The sequence below is a fragment of the Lytechinus pictus genome, chromosome 8 (genome assembly GCF_037042905.1).
Source record: "Lytechinus pictus isolate F3 Inbred chromosome 8, Lp3.0, whole genome shotgun sequence".
NCBI classification, from domain to species: domain Eukaryota; kingdom Metazoa; phylum Echinodermata; class Echinoidea; order Temnopleuroida; family Toxopneustidae; genus Lytechinus; species Lytechinus pictus.
Window position 1 is genome coordinate 3,101,514 of NC_087252.1, and position 14,424 is coordinate 3,115,937.

Sequence of the window (14,424 nt, forward strand, 5' to 3'; positions counted from 1 at the left end):
GCAAACTCCCATTCCAAAAAGGAAAATGAAGATATATAACTGACACATAATCAAAGCTAGGGATCACACACTATTAAGGCACAGACAACACAATTTACCAAACGAATTGAAATGACAATGTGCTCTACAGAAAATGGTCTCCCTATAACATTTGAATGGACTCAAAACTGCCAAAGTTGGCGCTATTTAAACTGACATGACATTTAATCATTTTACAAATTTGTCGATTGATATGACATTTGTTTTTTCTGCTTTTACATTGTTATGCAAGATATTTGGGCAGTTAACTCTTATTTCTAGTAATTCTGAAAATTGATATTGATATATTTCTTTGTTTCGTATACCTGTACAAAATTTTGATTTATATGAATTGTCATTGTAAACTGATTGATTTGAAAGAGAAAGAAAATACAATATTATTTTTTAAAAACCTGATTAAGCTCCCCTCTAAATCTTTTGCAATAAATCTGCTGCGCACAATCTTGACCGCGTCGCTCGTTATATTTTTACTTTCGAATTTCCAGCAACTTTTGAGACCAACATTGCGACCCCGGGTACGCGGTTCCGAAATTACACAACATTTCGTATTGAATCCAAATAGTGTTGTAGCCAAACTATATGAATGTACCAGTACTTTTCCTTTTGCATATTAAAATCAATATTTCAACCTGTTTATGGTCAACATAGAGTCCTCGACAATTTCCATTAAAAAATACGGTCGGAAGGAAAAGTAAGTAATTTCGAAAACAATAAAACAAATGAAAAAAGACATAAATATGATGTTGATTTTTTTTTAAATACATTGGATCGGATTTTTATAAAGAATCTGTGAATCTGATTGATTGATTGAATTTATTCTTCTTCATTTCAAACAAATTAACAAAGTAAGTAAGAACTAATCAATATATGAATAAAATAAATGAAAAAAAAAGGAACTGACTGGAAAGCATCGTTTGTTTATGTGAGTCCCCTGAGATAAATAGCTGAGTAAAATTTATCAAATACAAATACAAATTATCAATGTTCGATAGAATAATTGAAAAATACCAATGGGGTCAATGTCAAGCTTTGTAAGTTTATGTACTATAAAAAAGTTAATACAATCATGACAAGAAAATCATACCCCTGTTATACCCCTAAAATATACAAAACAACGATTCAGATAGTGTTTATAAAATACATTAGACAAGTGTCACGTGGGAGTGACTTTTTTTAATCATTTACCTACTGCTACCTGATACTAAATAAGGAATACTTAAAACTGATAAATACAAATATTAAAAATTTAATCAAATCTTTTCAATCATTCTGTTATTTTCTTTGATTTATTTTACAATGATTGTACATGAAAATAGAATAATAATAATAATAATAGTCCGCATTTATATAGCGCTTAATATATCGGAACGACGTCTCTAAGCGCTTTACAGACATACTATTACCCCGGTCATCGGATCCTTGCATGCCCGCATACAATGCATGCACATTCTCCACTCCCTGGGGAGCATTCCAACAAGAGTTCAGAGACTCAATTGCTAGGCATACTACATATAGGCTTTCACATCCTACCGGGTACCCATTTAACACATGGGTGAAGAGTGGCAAAGTGTGGATTAACGCCTTGCCAAAGGACGCCAGGCCATGGTTTGATTCGAACATACGACCCTCTGATATACAAGGCGATAGTCAGAACCGCTACACCACGACGCTTCCAACTATACATGGATATTGATGACAAAATATAACTTAACTTAAACAATAATAGTTGACTCGAGCCCCCATCATCTCATCTGGCCTGACATGCCTCACTCGACCATGATGGTGGGTCCAGTTCCTGACCTCCGCAGCTTGCGACGTCTCTTCCACTCGGACTCCGCAGACAGTGTTGTCCCTTGATGAGTAGCCCCCAGATCAGAGAGATGTGGCTTCAACGAATTAATGGACGAGATCGAACCCCCAATGATGACATGAATTTTGACCAGTCATGTCGATGGAGAACCGGCCGCAGCTGGGGTCGTTATCTTGTTACCGACGTAGTCCCTCAGTTTTAACTTCGACTGCCTATACTAACATCTGTGGTCTATTATAGCTTAGGTGGTTCTCGCTGAACTGAAATTAAGCTCCTAATATACCCTAGCGTTACTAGGACTAACTGTAAAATTTCTAGAAAGTAATTCAAAGAATTTCAATAACAGATTAGTGCATAAAGAAACGCATTCTTATTAATAAAAGAGACTTCCTGTGTATCTGTACACCTACATTCATCAATGCTAGAGCATTGTATTGGCTTTTTATGACACCTGTATGAAAATGCTTCACTTAATAGGAAATATTTCTAACGCCTGTGCAAAATACGACATAAACCTGGTACACTTGTACTCTAAGGGGAGGGGGGGGGGATCAAACGTTTCCAACGCTTGCTTTTAAAATATTCAGAACATGTACATGCTTGTCTAAAAGCCTACCCTAACCTTAACCAAGTAAATATGTTTACACATGTTTAAACTTTAACTGAAACAGATCTATAATTAAATCTCTTTCCTGACAACAAGACAAGACGGAATATTAACAGAAAAACAGACAGTATACAAAGGAAGTAAAGACAAAACAAAACAGGAAAGAGAAAAAAAAAAAACAAACACACACACACACACACAAAACACTACAGAAAACAATCCGAAATACCAGAACATCTTATAATATTGTAAATCATGCCAAGGGTAACGCGCGTGGTAATTTTCGTAGAGATTGCGGGATCTAGGACCGAGGGCTGAATCAGCCCCCCCCCCCCGTCTTCTTAGGCCTCAAAGTCAAACTTAAGAAGCCCAGTCTATTTAGGGTTAAAATGAACTACTCTCGTAGTTAGAGGTTTCTTCTTTTCATAATTAAAAACAATGCATTTGTTGCTCCCATTTTATTTTTTTCCTGGCAACTTATTCCTTGTCTTTATGTGATGATATTTCATATCAATTTCCGAAAGGTCGATATTACACAAAATACTGGAACAAATAACGGAAATGGCCTTATAAAATATATGTAATGTATTTTACCTCTGACAAACTTGGATTATTAGTCCGGCAGCCAGCAGCATCTGCCTAGCTGAAAGGTTTACCAATTTACATCTTCAAATCAATATTGTATGTAAGTAATAAAACGCGCGTCTGGCTGGCCGTTTGTGTAGCCAGGAGGGTTATGAAAAGGACCCCCCCAACCGGCTAGCCTAGCTGGAAAGATTGCCACATGAGATATGTGGAATATTGTCTTGCTTTGTGCCAGGGTAATTGGAAAAAAAATACAAATATTTTGGTAATGGGGAGTAGCCGCCAGACCGAAGTAAGGATTTATGAATCTCAAGGTGTCTGACTTTGTATACTAGCGTAATGCAAAAGTAAATGCAAATAAAAAATCGGCTCCGGCTTCGCATTCTGTTTATTGGGATACACAGCCCGTCCAATTACAAGTGCAGGATCCGAGTTCTATAAAATATCAACAACAACAACAAAAGATAATTTCGCGCTTCGCGTTTGCACCATAATGCCCAAATATAAGTGTCTATCTAAAAAAATAAATTATAACACCTTCTCGCGCTTCGCGCTTGTAGAATTACAATGTAAGATCCACATCCTCTCTAAAAAAAAATTCCATGTTGGACAGTGCTTAAAATGGTCCCTTTCGGGTCAGCAAATTAAGTGGCTGTTCTCATACGCGACCAGCTTCCCTTACCGTAATCGCTTTGAACGATAACGTATAGTACACTCTCCGAGGTCGAAATTCTTAAGTTCACGACATGACATCAGGTCGGGTGACTTTAGGTGTCCTAACTTGAGGTAAACTCTCATGTGTGCATTTCCGTTGCTGCGTATATATATATATATATATATATATAGTAAAGAAATGGATGAAGAGAACAATGGTAGGCGTAGCTTAAATCAAGGTTCCCCAGAGCTATCTACCCTTTGGAAAAATTGGTGATGCCGAAAAAATGTCTCTGCCGGGAATCGAATATATATACATACATACATGTATATATACCCACACACACACACACACACACACACACACAGAAATAGGCCTATATATATATATATATATATCCCTTTGCGTGCGACGGGCTTCCACAGAAGCCCAGCTAGTCGTTCACTTAGCTACGACGGGCTTCTACAGAAGCCGAAATTTTTTTGGTTTAATTCGATGAATTTTTTTTTAGCTTTTTCGTAATTGCTATGTACTAAAACCTCTGCCACTATTTCCTTTATAAACCTATTTCGATATCAATATTAAAAAAATATACAGCTACGTGGGGAAAAATCCCGAAAATAGGAAATCATTTCAACTTTACCCGATTTTTTCGTTGGAGTCAGACGGGGAAGAATAAATTTGGTGACGAGCACGTACGCGCGCGCAAAAGGCCTGATCACGTGATTTGATCCATATCGTACACTAACATTCTTTCTGCAAGATCGTCACGTAATAAGCTACGCGTTTATTCACCATTTTCGTCTTATAATTTGTTTCATCAAGGAGATTTCACTCTAGAATGATAACTCCTCTGTTTCATCGATCGATTGTATTTTCAGAAAAACAAAAAAGCTTGTACGAGAGTAATGTCTTAGTACTTTGCACTTTTGAACTTTTTCCCTCCCCATAATATAATCATCTCTCTTCTTCTCATTATTTTTGTCTACTATTCTGTAAAAAAAGGAGAGAAAAGAAAGCAGTTTAGCGCACCATTCATCTTACGCTCTTTTCAAAAGGGAAACGTCCATGTATTTCATGATATCCGCACTACCCGAACAAAATAATGTCAGGGCGGCCACTCAAACAAATTCCTTCCGAAAAGAGCAGGATACAGATGGTCAACGACCCGAACAAAAGGAAGATTAGTGTTTATCGAGAGGATGACTTATTGAAAGCTTTTCGTACTTAGCAATACAAAAAGCTTTTATGAATATTTTTTTTTATTTCGACCAACATACCGGAACTAAAAACAACAAACTTTGTCTCATTTACCAACAACACGTAGGTGCTTATGACATCCGTCAGTGATTCATATTAATTGCATAAAAGCGCTTCCCCTTGGTGATGATGCATAGAAGGATGAAAGAAGAACCATTTAGGGAAATTATAGAAAAAAATGTTCAGATGTCACGGAGAACTAGAGAGAATGAGAAACAGAGATAAAAGGGTTAATAGACAAGTGCGCTTTTGCTAAAATGAATATCTACTTAAACAAATAACATCATGACTTAATTTTTTGTTATAGATTACTAAAAAAAAAAATCCCACAACGTTTGTTTGTCGCAACTCGGTCCTCAGACCCTTGTCAAACTGACGACTTTTTATTATTATTCTTGTTTGACCTACCCCCCCCCCCCTGCAGATCTGCAGATAGAAATGTTCTGACCTGCACTCTAATATTCCTTGTTTGTCTCCTCTCTCCGATTTTCTGTTGTTGTTTTTTTTCGCTAACTTCTTCTTTTTTTTAACCGGCGAATAGTGTGTTAGAAAAGATTCATTTAGAAAAAAAAATCCGACCCAACCCATTTTTGTTCCCGTTACTGCAAACAAACATTTGGGTCGCTTACCCTGGTTAGCATCAAAACCAAAATATCTGATTTCTTACATAAAAAACAGGGGCCGCTGACCTTTTTTTTTTTATAATGGAGGGGTCGAGCTGATAGTTCGAGGGAGTGGACCGGCCAAAAGACAAATTACAAATTTATATAGACTTCGGATTTTTTGCACATGTTTGCTGAAGGGGTGAGGACTGAAACTTCCTACCAACTCCGCCGCCTCTGTACTATTAGATTCAACGATTAAAACGATAGAGGCAAAAATGAATTCTAACTATTATGATTTGTTTTATTGATTTATTTATTACCATGATTACTTCATGTATTTTTGGTTGTGAAATCAAAGAGACAAATAAAAAATAGAACAAAACGAAATAACAAATAAAAAAACACTTTTAATTGCGGATGTTATAATTTATTCAAGAAAAGATAATTTCTTTTACTTTTAGTAGTTGCTAGCATGGCTCTTTTTAAGGGAAAAGTAAGATAAAGAAATAAACGTAGAAAGTGACAAGGAGATCCGGAGGTATGATTTCAGACTTAAAATTTCAGTCACTCTTACTCGTGTAACTCTTTGAAATAATTTCAGGATATTACAAATCGAATACTGGTGCGCAAACTTCAGGAAGAAAATTATTTTACTATTACAGTAGCTGCGTGGCAAATCGAATTAAATGAGACATATAATTTGCAAAAAAATCTAAAAAATTACTTTTAGTGAAAGATTGAGGCCTCTGTCTTGCCATAACCCTAAGCCCCAAGTTCACAAAAAATAATTTAGTCGTGCATTTTTATACGATGATCATTATCATCATATTTTCTTTTGCGATAAATATCTACCCACGTTATTGAAAATGGAAGATGATATAGAATTTATTGTGAAATGACAGTTACAATAGTAGTTTTAAAAGGTTTTTCGGGACTTAATTTGAGAATCTGGGGAAAACCCCCCTAAATTTTCGACATGATGGCCACGATGCAATATATAGGATGAGAGGCTCACAAATGCAACAATCTCCGATCAATACAAGTTGGCAAAATCGAGTCATACTCTCGGAACGATTTCCGAAGAAGAGAGAGAGAGAGGGGGGGGGGGGGTAGATGAAATGTAAAATGACAGGTACTGAGAAGAAAAAAAATCTGAGAGAATGGATAGAGGGGGATGGGGCGGGTATATACCTCGTAATCCAAATCGGGGAGAAGAAAGACGATACAGATATTATTTAAATGCGAAGAACTAAGAGGGAAAAAAAGTGTAGACGGGAGGGGATATAGAAATGCTATAGATATAGGAAAGTTAATGAAAGCAGTAGATAATACATTCAGTTACAGGTTAGAAACCAGGGAAAGGGAAAACGAAAACAAAAATCCCTTGGTACCGTTTTTAAATACATGTAGCCTACACTTTATATTGACAAAATGTGCAATAACAAAAAAAATACCATCCGCCAGTCACATAGAATGATTTTAGTAGCTTTCCAGTGTTATTGAAAATTTTTAAACAAATTTTCTATAAGACGGGCCCCTGGTGCACTTTGAAACCCTTCCCCCTGCGTTCTTTCATTCTCTCATCATATTGCTATTATTTTTGTCTTCTTTATATTTCAAAAGAAATAAACATAAAATAAAGCAATTTAGAACACCGTTTATCCTCTGCTCTTTCGAAAATGAAAACGTCCTTGTAGTTCTTGATCTCGGCACTCCCCAAACAAAAGAAAGTCATGGCGGACGCTCAAACAAATCCCTTATAAAAAGAGCAGAGAGCAAATAGCCAACGCCCTGAATAAAATGAAGATTAGTGATGTCGTCAGGATAACCTACTGCTTTACGTATTTAGCAGTACAAAAAGCTTTTAGGAATACTGCTTTTCATATTACGACAGTAACATTTAAACAATGTAAATGTCTACTCATTTATTGACAAACATGCAGGCGCTTAAGAAATGGCAAGAATGTTTTCTTCTTGAGCATGACAGCACTTTATCCAAAAAAAAAAATACTTCGAGTTTTTTTAAACGTTTTCTGAAGGGGGAGGGGGGTGTGGGGGGGGGGGTGGACTGTCGCCTCCTACCGACCCCAACACCTCTGTACTGTTTTAATTTTAATCGTAAACAAAGACCCACGATCCTCTTTATATTGAAAACATGGAAATATAGCGTAGTCTGTCCTCCAGACCCAGTTATAAAAGTCATTTAAAACACAACAACAACAAAACAAAGACCCTGCAATCTTACCATCATTGAATAACATGGAAATATGGTGTAGTCTTTCCTCCAGACCCAATTATTTCAAAATAATCAAAATCATTAGAAAAGAATAACAGAATCTAAGGCCCAACTATCCTTCAAACTAAGAACCTTCAATAAATAAAAGTTTAGAGAGTTTTCTTTATTCCAGACCTTGTCATTTAAAAAATAAGATAAATGAAATCCTCATGACTAAGACTCAATCCTATTCTTGTGCCTGTTCAACATGAATAAGATGATTGGGGGAGTATTTCATCAACATTTATGTCCGACAAGTTGTCAGATCTGACAACTGTTCTTGATGTTGATTGGCTAAGAAGCAGTGCTACCAGTGTCGGATAAAACGTCAGACAAATCCTTTCATGAAATGCTCCCCGGGCTCTCAGTTTTGATGTTGCTTTTTTATTATAAATTTCTTTGCCTGAAAGAAAAAATGAATGTTTCATTGCATCATTTATTATAGGATGTTAGGCTGGAAGAGGGTTAATTATTTTTTTGTTCTGTTTTTTTTTTTATAAACTGGTCTGGTCAAATTAAGTATGCGTTATCACAAGGGTTTTATAGTTTGGAATATGCTGGGGTCTAAGTTTTAAGATTAATGTTTTGTTTAATTTGTATATTAAAGAGAACTGGGTGAGGGGTAAAGACAACACTCTAAGCCCAAGCATTTTAAGTTGGTTTAATTTTGAAGATTGGTCTTAGCTGTGATTTTTTTTCCAATATTTTGATTATCTTTTAAATAACCGGGTCTAGACGAAAGATTAAGCATAATACTCGTGTTATTCCACAAGAATAAGAATATGACAAAGTCATATTCTTATTCTATTTTAAGATTGTTTAAATCATTTTTAAATTACTGGGTCTGGAATAAAGACAACGCTCTAAACATGTGCTTTTCTACATGCATGGTCTTAATTTGGAGGATTGTTGGTTCTAAGATTCGTTTTGGGGGTTGGGTTTTATTGATTTTTTATTTCTTGAAATAATTGTGTCTGGAGGAAAGTCGATCTTCGACAATCGGTCTTCATGTTATATCACAGTAATTAGATTATTGGGTATTCGTTTTAGAATATTTGTAAAAACTACTTTATTTTTTCAAATAACAACCAAGTCTGGAGAAAGGATGTTTGCTTTACCCATGCATTATTACAATGTTTTGTAGGGGTCGTAGTATTATTTTTTTTTAAATGGGTGTGGGGTAAAGACATATTTTTTTTACTGGGTGAAACTTTGGAAAATTGGTCTTAGATTTGAAGTTTTTTAATTCATTTTTTAATAGCCGGGTCTGGAGGAAAGACTTTGGACTTATATTGTAATTGTTTAATTATCCGGGTCTGAAAAAAAGACTTTGCACTTTGGTGCTATATGAACGAATTGCTATAGGGTTTATTTTTTAGTTTTAAGTAACCGGGTCTGGAGAAAAGACTACGCTTGATTCTCAATTTACTCTTAGTGCATATATTCACAATATACGCCGTATAAGTTGAAACAACAACAAAGACATTAATTCCGCCAGTTTTAATTAACTGGGTCTGGATAAAAGACTAAGCTCGATTCTCTTTCTTTCTTCCACTGAAATATCATTATCGTATCTTAGTTTTGACTTATATTATAATTTTTGAAATAACCGGGTCTGGAAAAAGACTTTGGACTCATATCAACATTTTTTAAACAACCAGGTCTGGAAAAAAGACTTTGGGCTTATATTATAATTTGTGAAATAACCGGGTCTGGAAAAAGACTTTGGACTTATATTATAATTTTTTAAACAACCGGGTCTGAAAAAAAGACTTTGAACTTGCATTATAATTTTTGAATTAACCAGGTCTGGAAAAAAGACTTTGGGCTTGCATTATGATTTTTAAATCAACCGGGTCTGGAAAAAAGACTTTGGACGTATATTATTATTTTTGAAACAACCGGGTCTGAAAAAAAGACTTTGGACTTGCATTATAATTTTTGAATCAACCGGGTCTGGAAAAAAGACTTTGGACTTATATTATAATTTTTTTAACAACCGGGTCTGAAAAAAAGACTTTGGACTTGCATTATAATTTTTGAATTAACCGGGTCTGGAAAAAAGACTTTGGACGTATATTATAATTTTGAAACAACCGGGTCTGGAAAAAGACTTTGGACTTGGACTATGATGTTTAATTAACGTCTGGTAAAAACACTTTGCACTTTTGTGCTATATGAACGCATTACTATAGGATTTTAGTTTAGAACGGATTCGCCAAAAATCCCTTCAAATTTATTACATTTGTGGGTAAAGTCATTATTACATTTGTGGGCGATCAAAAATTATTACATTTGTGGGTAAAGTGCATTATTACATTTGTGGGTGAAATTATTACATTTGTGGGTAAAGTGTTATTACATTTGTGGGCGTTATTACATTTGTGGGTAAAGTGTTATTACATTTGTGGGCGTTATTACATTTGTGGGTGCAACAGGGACTCAGTATATAATGCATAGTGGGTATGTGCCGCGGAGGGGACCCCCATTTTTACACTCAAATTTCCGTTCCGAGGCATAGCATTTTTGTCTTATTGAGAAAAAGAACAAAGAAAGCCGCTCAAGAGCATAGCATTTTCTTCTTATCGAGAAAAAAAAAAAGAAATCCGCTCCAAAGCTTCGCATATTTTCCGTTACGCCGTTCCGGTCGCAATTTTGGTGAAAAGCGGCCGCAGCTCGCTGTCCGACCATCACCCCTGCGCTAGCGCGCCCGTCAGTCGTGCCGCTGGGCTAGCTGCATGTACGTTCCATAGGGATGCATACGCACTCGCACGCAGGAGACCCGTTCCAAGGACCCCCGTTTTCACAAACATTTGTAGTTCCGAAGCCCGTTCCGCGGACCCTCCTTTTTACAATGAGCCCGCTCCAAGGCCCCCTGTTTTTTGTCCCGCCCGCGGCACACCCCTACCACTTTTTTGGTCGAGTGCCCCCCCCCCCCCCGGGCTCCTGCTGTGCCAAGAATGCATGATCCCGGCGGACGACCAGTAAGCCATCACGAGCGATGGTGGCAACCTGGATATATCGCTTCACATCACAGATGCCTGTTAACTTCTTCGACGGGCGAGTAACCTGAGTAAGGTTGGCATGGGCACGGCGGAGGGCCGGACAATCAGACTGAATCCTACCCCACGCGTGAAGAGATGTGAAAGGGAGGCGTTTCTTCCATGAGAGGACGTCAGCAACAGAAATAAGATGGACAACAGAGTCTTCCATCCGTGAAATGAAAGTACAGATCTGGCATCGAACATCATGGCATGGGGGAGCATTCCTACTCGGAAAGTCAGCTGGGGCATTAGCGGAGCCCGCCAGGTGACGTAAGGAAACCCGGTATCTGCTAATGGTTGCCAAAAAGGTAGAAACCCGTGGACTGGCAGAAAGCTCACCACGACACAATTTCTCATAAGCCTTAACACAAGGTTTGCTGTCAGTAAGAATGCAGACAGGGTGGTGAGACTGGATGATGTATGGGCTGAAATGATTGGTGGCAGCAGCGGTGGACAGTGCTTCTACTTCACAAGGTAACCATGTGATTTGACGACCACGGAGCTTTGCGCTGAAGAAACCTGCGACGAAAGGCGTCCGGTCTCTTGTGACGTACATGGTAGCGCCGAGACAATGGTTCTTCACGGATCCATCAGTGACAATCCATAGCTGATCAGATGGCCATGGTAGAGTAACCGTACGAGTATACTTGATGCCGGACTGGGCTTTGTTGAAGGCATAATGAAGCTCATCCGTCCAGCAGATGCGGTCTTGAGATTTCATACCTGCAATCGATTCATCCAGGGGACCCAGATAGGATGCGCAATTTGGGAGAACGCGAGCAAGCATCTTATATGCTCCAATGAAAGACCGCATCCCCTTCACGGTTGAAGGGCATGAGCACGTTGACAAAGTTTTTATCATGTGAGGACTTGCTTTGAGGTTCCCTTCAGACCAAACCCACCCTAAAATCGTGGTGGTTTTTGGACAGACGGTAGTCTTAAATGGAGAAAGGTAAATACCTTTGGAGGCTAGTGCATGTAACACCCTGGACCAGTTATGCAAAAGGGCCTGCCAGGTGTCAGCACCACAGTACAAGTCGTCTGCAAGCTTGACAACAACACCTTCAAACAATAGATCTCCCAGCACTTGACTCATCAACTCCTCCAATGCCGTCTCTGATCCTGGCATACCCATAGCACAACGGGTGTAAACTCTGATGCTGCGGAAAGGGGTAGCAACGCCACAATACTTCATTGAATCACGAGAGAGAGGTATTTGATAAAAGGCACTTGCAAGGTCAGATGCAATAATGTACTTCCACTGACCTATCTTTCTCAGAGTGGAATCAACATCAGACAAAACTGAGGGCTGTGGCTTAGAGTAGCGCCCAACATCAGCGAATGCTGTGACAAGACGAGAGCCGCCATTCAGCTTCTTCACAAGAAAGGACGGGTTGACAAATTCAACCGTAACACCAATATCCTCAGGGCGTGCAAAGACGCCGTGTTTCTCAAGGTCATCAAACTTTCCCTGCAATTCAACAAGCTTTTCTTGGGAATACAAGAGAAGGCGACCCTTGCGTTGTGGGGGCTGCACAGGACCCATGTTCACAACGGCCTTGAATGGACCAGATGCACCATTGCAGCCCTTGAACGAAGGGATAAACATACAATCATGTTCTGCATGAAGAGACTGAAAATCGTCCCTTGCCTGGGGAGGGGGGGGGGGGATATTATCAGGATCCACAATAACATACTGAGAAGGCTGTGGTAAGGTCGGCCCTCCCTGCACCACAGAGGGAAGGGCAGTCTGACTAGGAGGAATTTGCGCAAGCTGATCGTTATCTGAGACAACCACTGGACAAACCTGACAAAGATGTTCATTGCGACGGTTAACACAAGGACCGCGAGAGAGGTTTGGGATGCAGATCCTACCAGCAACACTTGAGACAACACCTGGAGCCGGAAAGAATACTGTGATCATTGGTGAAGGAGGGGAATACGAGCGAGGCTCCAAGACAAGTGTCTTATCAGCAGAAAACTCAGGAGGTAGGGAAAACTCATTGAATTCACCTGGCCAAATGGTGGTAGTTTGTGAAGGGGCACGAAGGACAAATGCGCGACGCACTGCATGACCAGCCTTAGGCTTACTTCAGGAACCATAACTAAACGCAGTACCTTCAGCCAAGGAAATCTCCCCCCTTGCTGGCCTTTCCATAAATGGAGTACCAGCCAAAACGTCAACATTAAGGTTCTCAATGACCAATCCTTCAAAGTGGAACTCATTACTGCCACGACAAACGGTGAAACGAGTTTCACCACATACCTGCAGCACCGCTGTCGAGGGTGATACGACCAGCATGCTGATTATAAAATGCGTCGAAATAAGGAGACTGGCGAACTTGGACACGCAGTGTGGAAGAGGTAACTCCACGGCCAGGGTCTGGTGACAAACAAGCCTCGTCACATGACTCCTGGGGGTCAACAACAACGTCAAAATCATCAGAACCACCATCATCAAAAACCTTGGCAACCTGCCTGGCCTTTGCCATGTACTGCCGATGAGAGTCTGGAAGGTAAGGACAGACACTCAAAAAATGGTCACTAGGAAAGCCAGCCTGAACACAGAGTGGACAAGATTTGGAAGGCCTGGGACGGAACTTCGCCGGGGTTCGAGACTGAGTACGCTGGGGAGCAGTCTAACTACGACCACGATGCCGAAAAGCCGCTGTACGCATTGCCCTGGAACATTCAACTGACTCCAAAAGACAAGTAAGGGCCTGAGAAATTTCAGGTTTGAGGGATGCAAGTGTGCGTGAACGGAGTTCTGTGCCGTACCTCTGCTTCACCACCTGGGGAAGGTCAGGGTGCAAAAGGCGAAGCCACTGCAGAACAATAAAATTCTCAATCGTAGGCGAAAGTTCTTCATCATCCAGGATAGGATCACCGTGATGGGTAATACCACCACCAGCCGTCAACAAATTTTCCTGGTCGCTCATCAGATTCCAGCTTTTTTTTGCAAATATAAAAAAAACAAATGGGCACCTGTTGCCTGGAAGCCATAGTGAAGTCTAATAGTGGCTAAAATGTCATTCAAAGAAGTGGAATTGCGAACAATAGAATTTGTAGCAATGACGGGACAAAAATTAGAAATCTGACCGAGCATAAGATCAAGGAGGTTCGCTTTCTGTTGAGCAGTCTTGCGTAGATCTGAAGGAACAGAGGGTTGTCATCTATGAAACCCCTTGTGGAAGGTCAGGGTGCAAAAGGCGGAGCCACTGCAGAACGATGAAATTCTCATTTGTAAGCGAAAGTTCTTCATCATCCAGGATGGGATCACCGTGATGGGTAATACCACCACCAGCCGTCAACAAATTGTCCTCGACAAAGGCAAGTAATCTCTGACATAAATCTTCTGGTCGCTCATCAGATTCCAGCTTTATCTCGCAAAAATCCAAAAAATGGGCACCTGTTGCCTGGAAGCCATAGTGAAGTCTAGTAGTGGCCCAAATGTCATTCAAAGAAGTGGAATTGCGAACAATAGAATTTCTAGCAATGACGGGACAAAAATTAGCAATCTGACCGAGCATAAGATGAAGGAGGT

General features: G+C 39.3%; 1 protein-coding gene across 1 annotated transcript; it reads right to left on the reverse strand.

The window, feature by feature from the left end:
- Window positions 1-5,138: 5,138 nt before the first annotated feature.
- Window positions 5,139-13,372, reverse strand: LOC135154976 (uncharacterized). The gene is made up of 4 exons (XM_064103235.1): window positions 13,147-13,372; window positions 12,688-12,794; window positions 10,833-12,468; window positions 5,139-5,155 (listed from the first exon to the last, which is right to left on the reverse strand). The coding sequence occupies exons 1-4, from the start codon at window positions 13,370-13,372 to the stop codon at window positions 5,139-5,141; spliced, it is 1,986 nt and encodes a 661-aa protein (XP_063959305.1).
- Between the last annotated feature and the right edge of the window lie 1,052 nt (window positions 13,373-14,424).

Coding starts and splice junctions, on each gene's coding strand:
- LOC135154976 (XM_064103235.1), bottom strand. CDS start 13,372: ATGGCAAAGGCCAGGCAGGTTGCCAAGGTTTTTGATGATGGTGGTTCT. Junction 12,795..13,146: donor CCTCGACAGCGGTGCTGCAG/GTATGTGGTGAA, acceptor CAATGATCACAG/TATTCTTTCCGGCTCCAGGT. Junction 12,469..12,687: donor GCAATGAACATCTTTGTCAG/GTTTGTCCAGTG, acceptor CCTTCGTTCAAG/GGCTGCAATGGTGCATCTGG.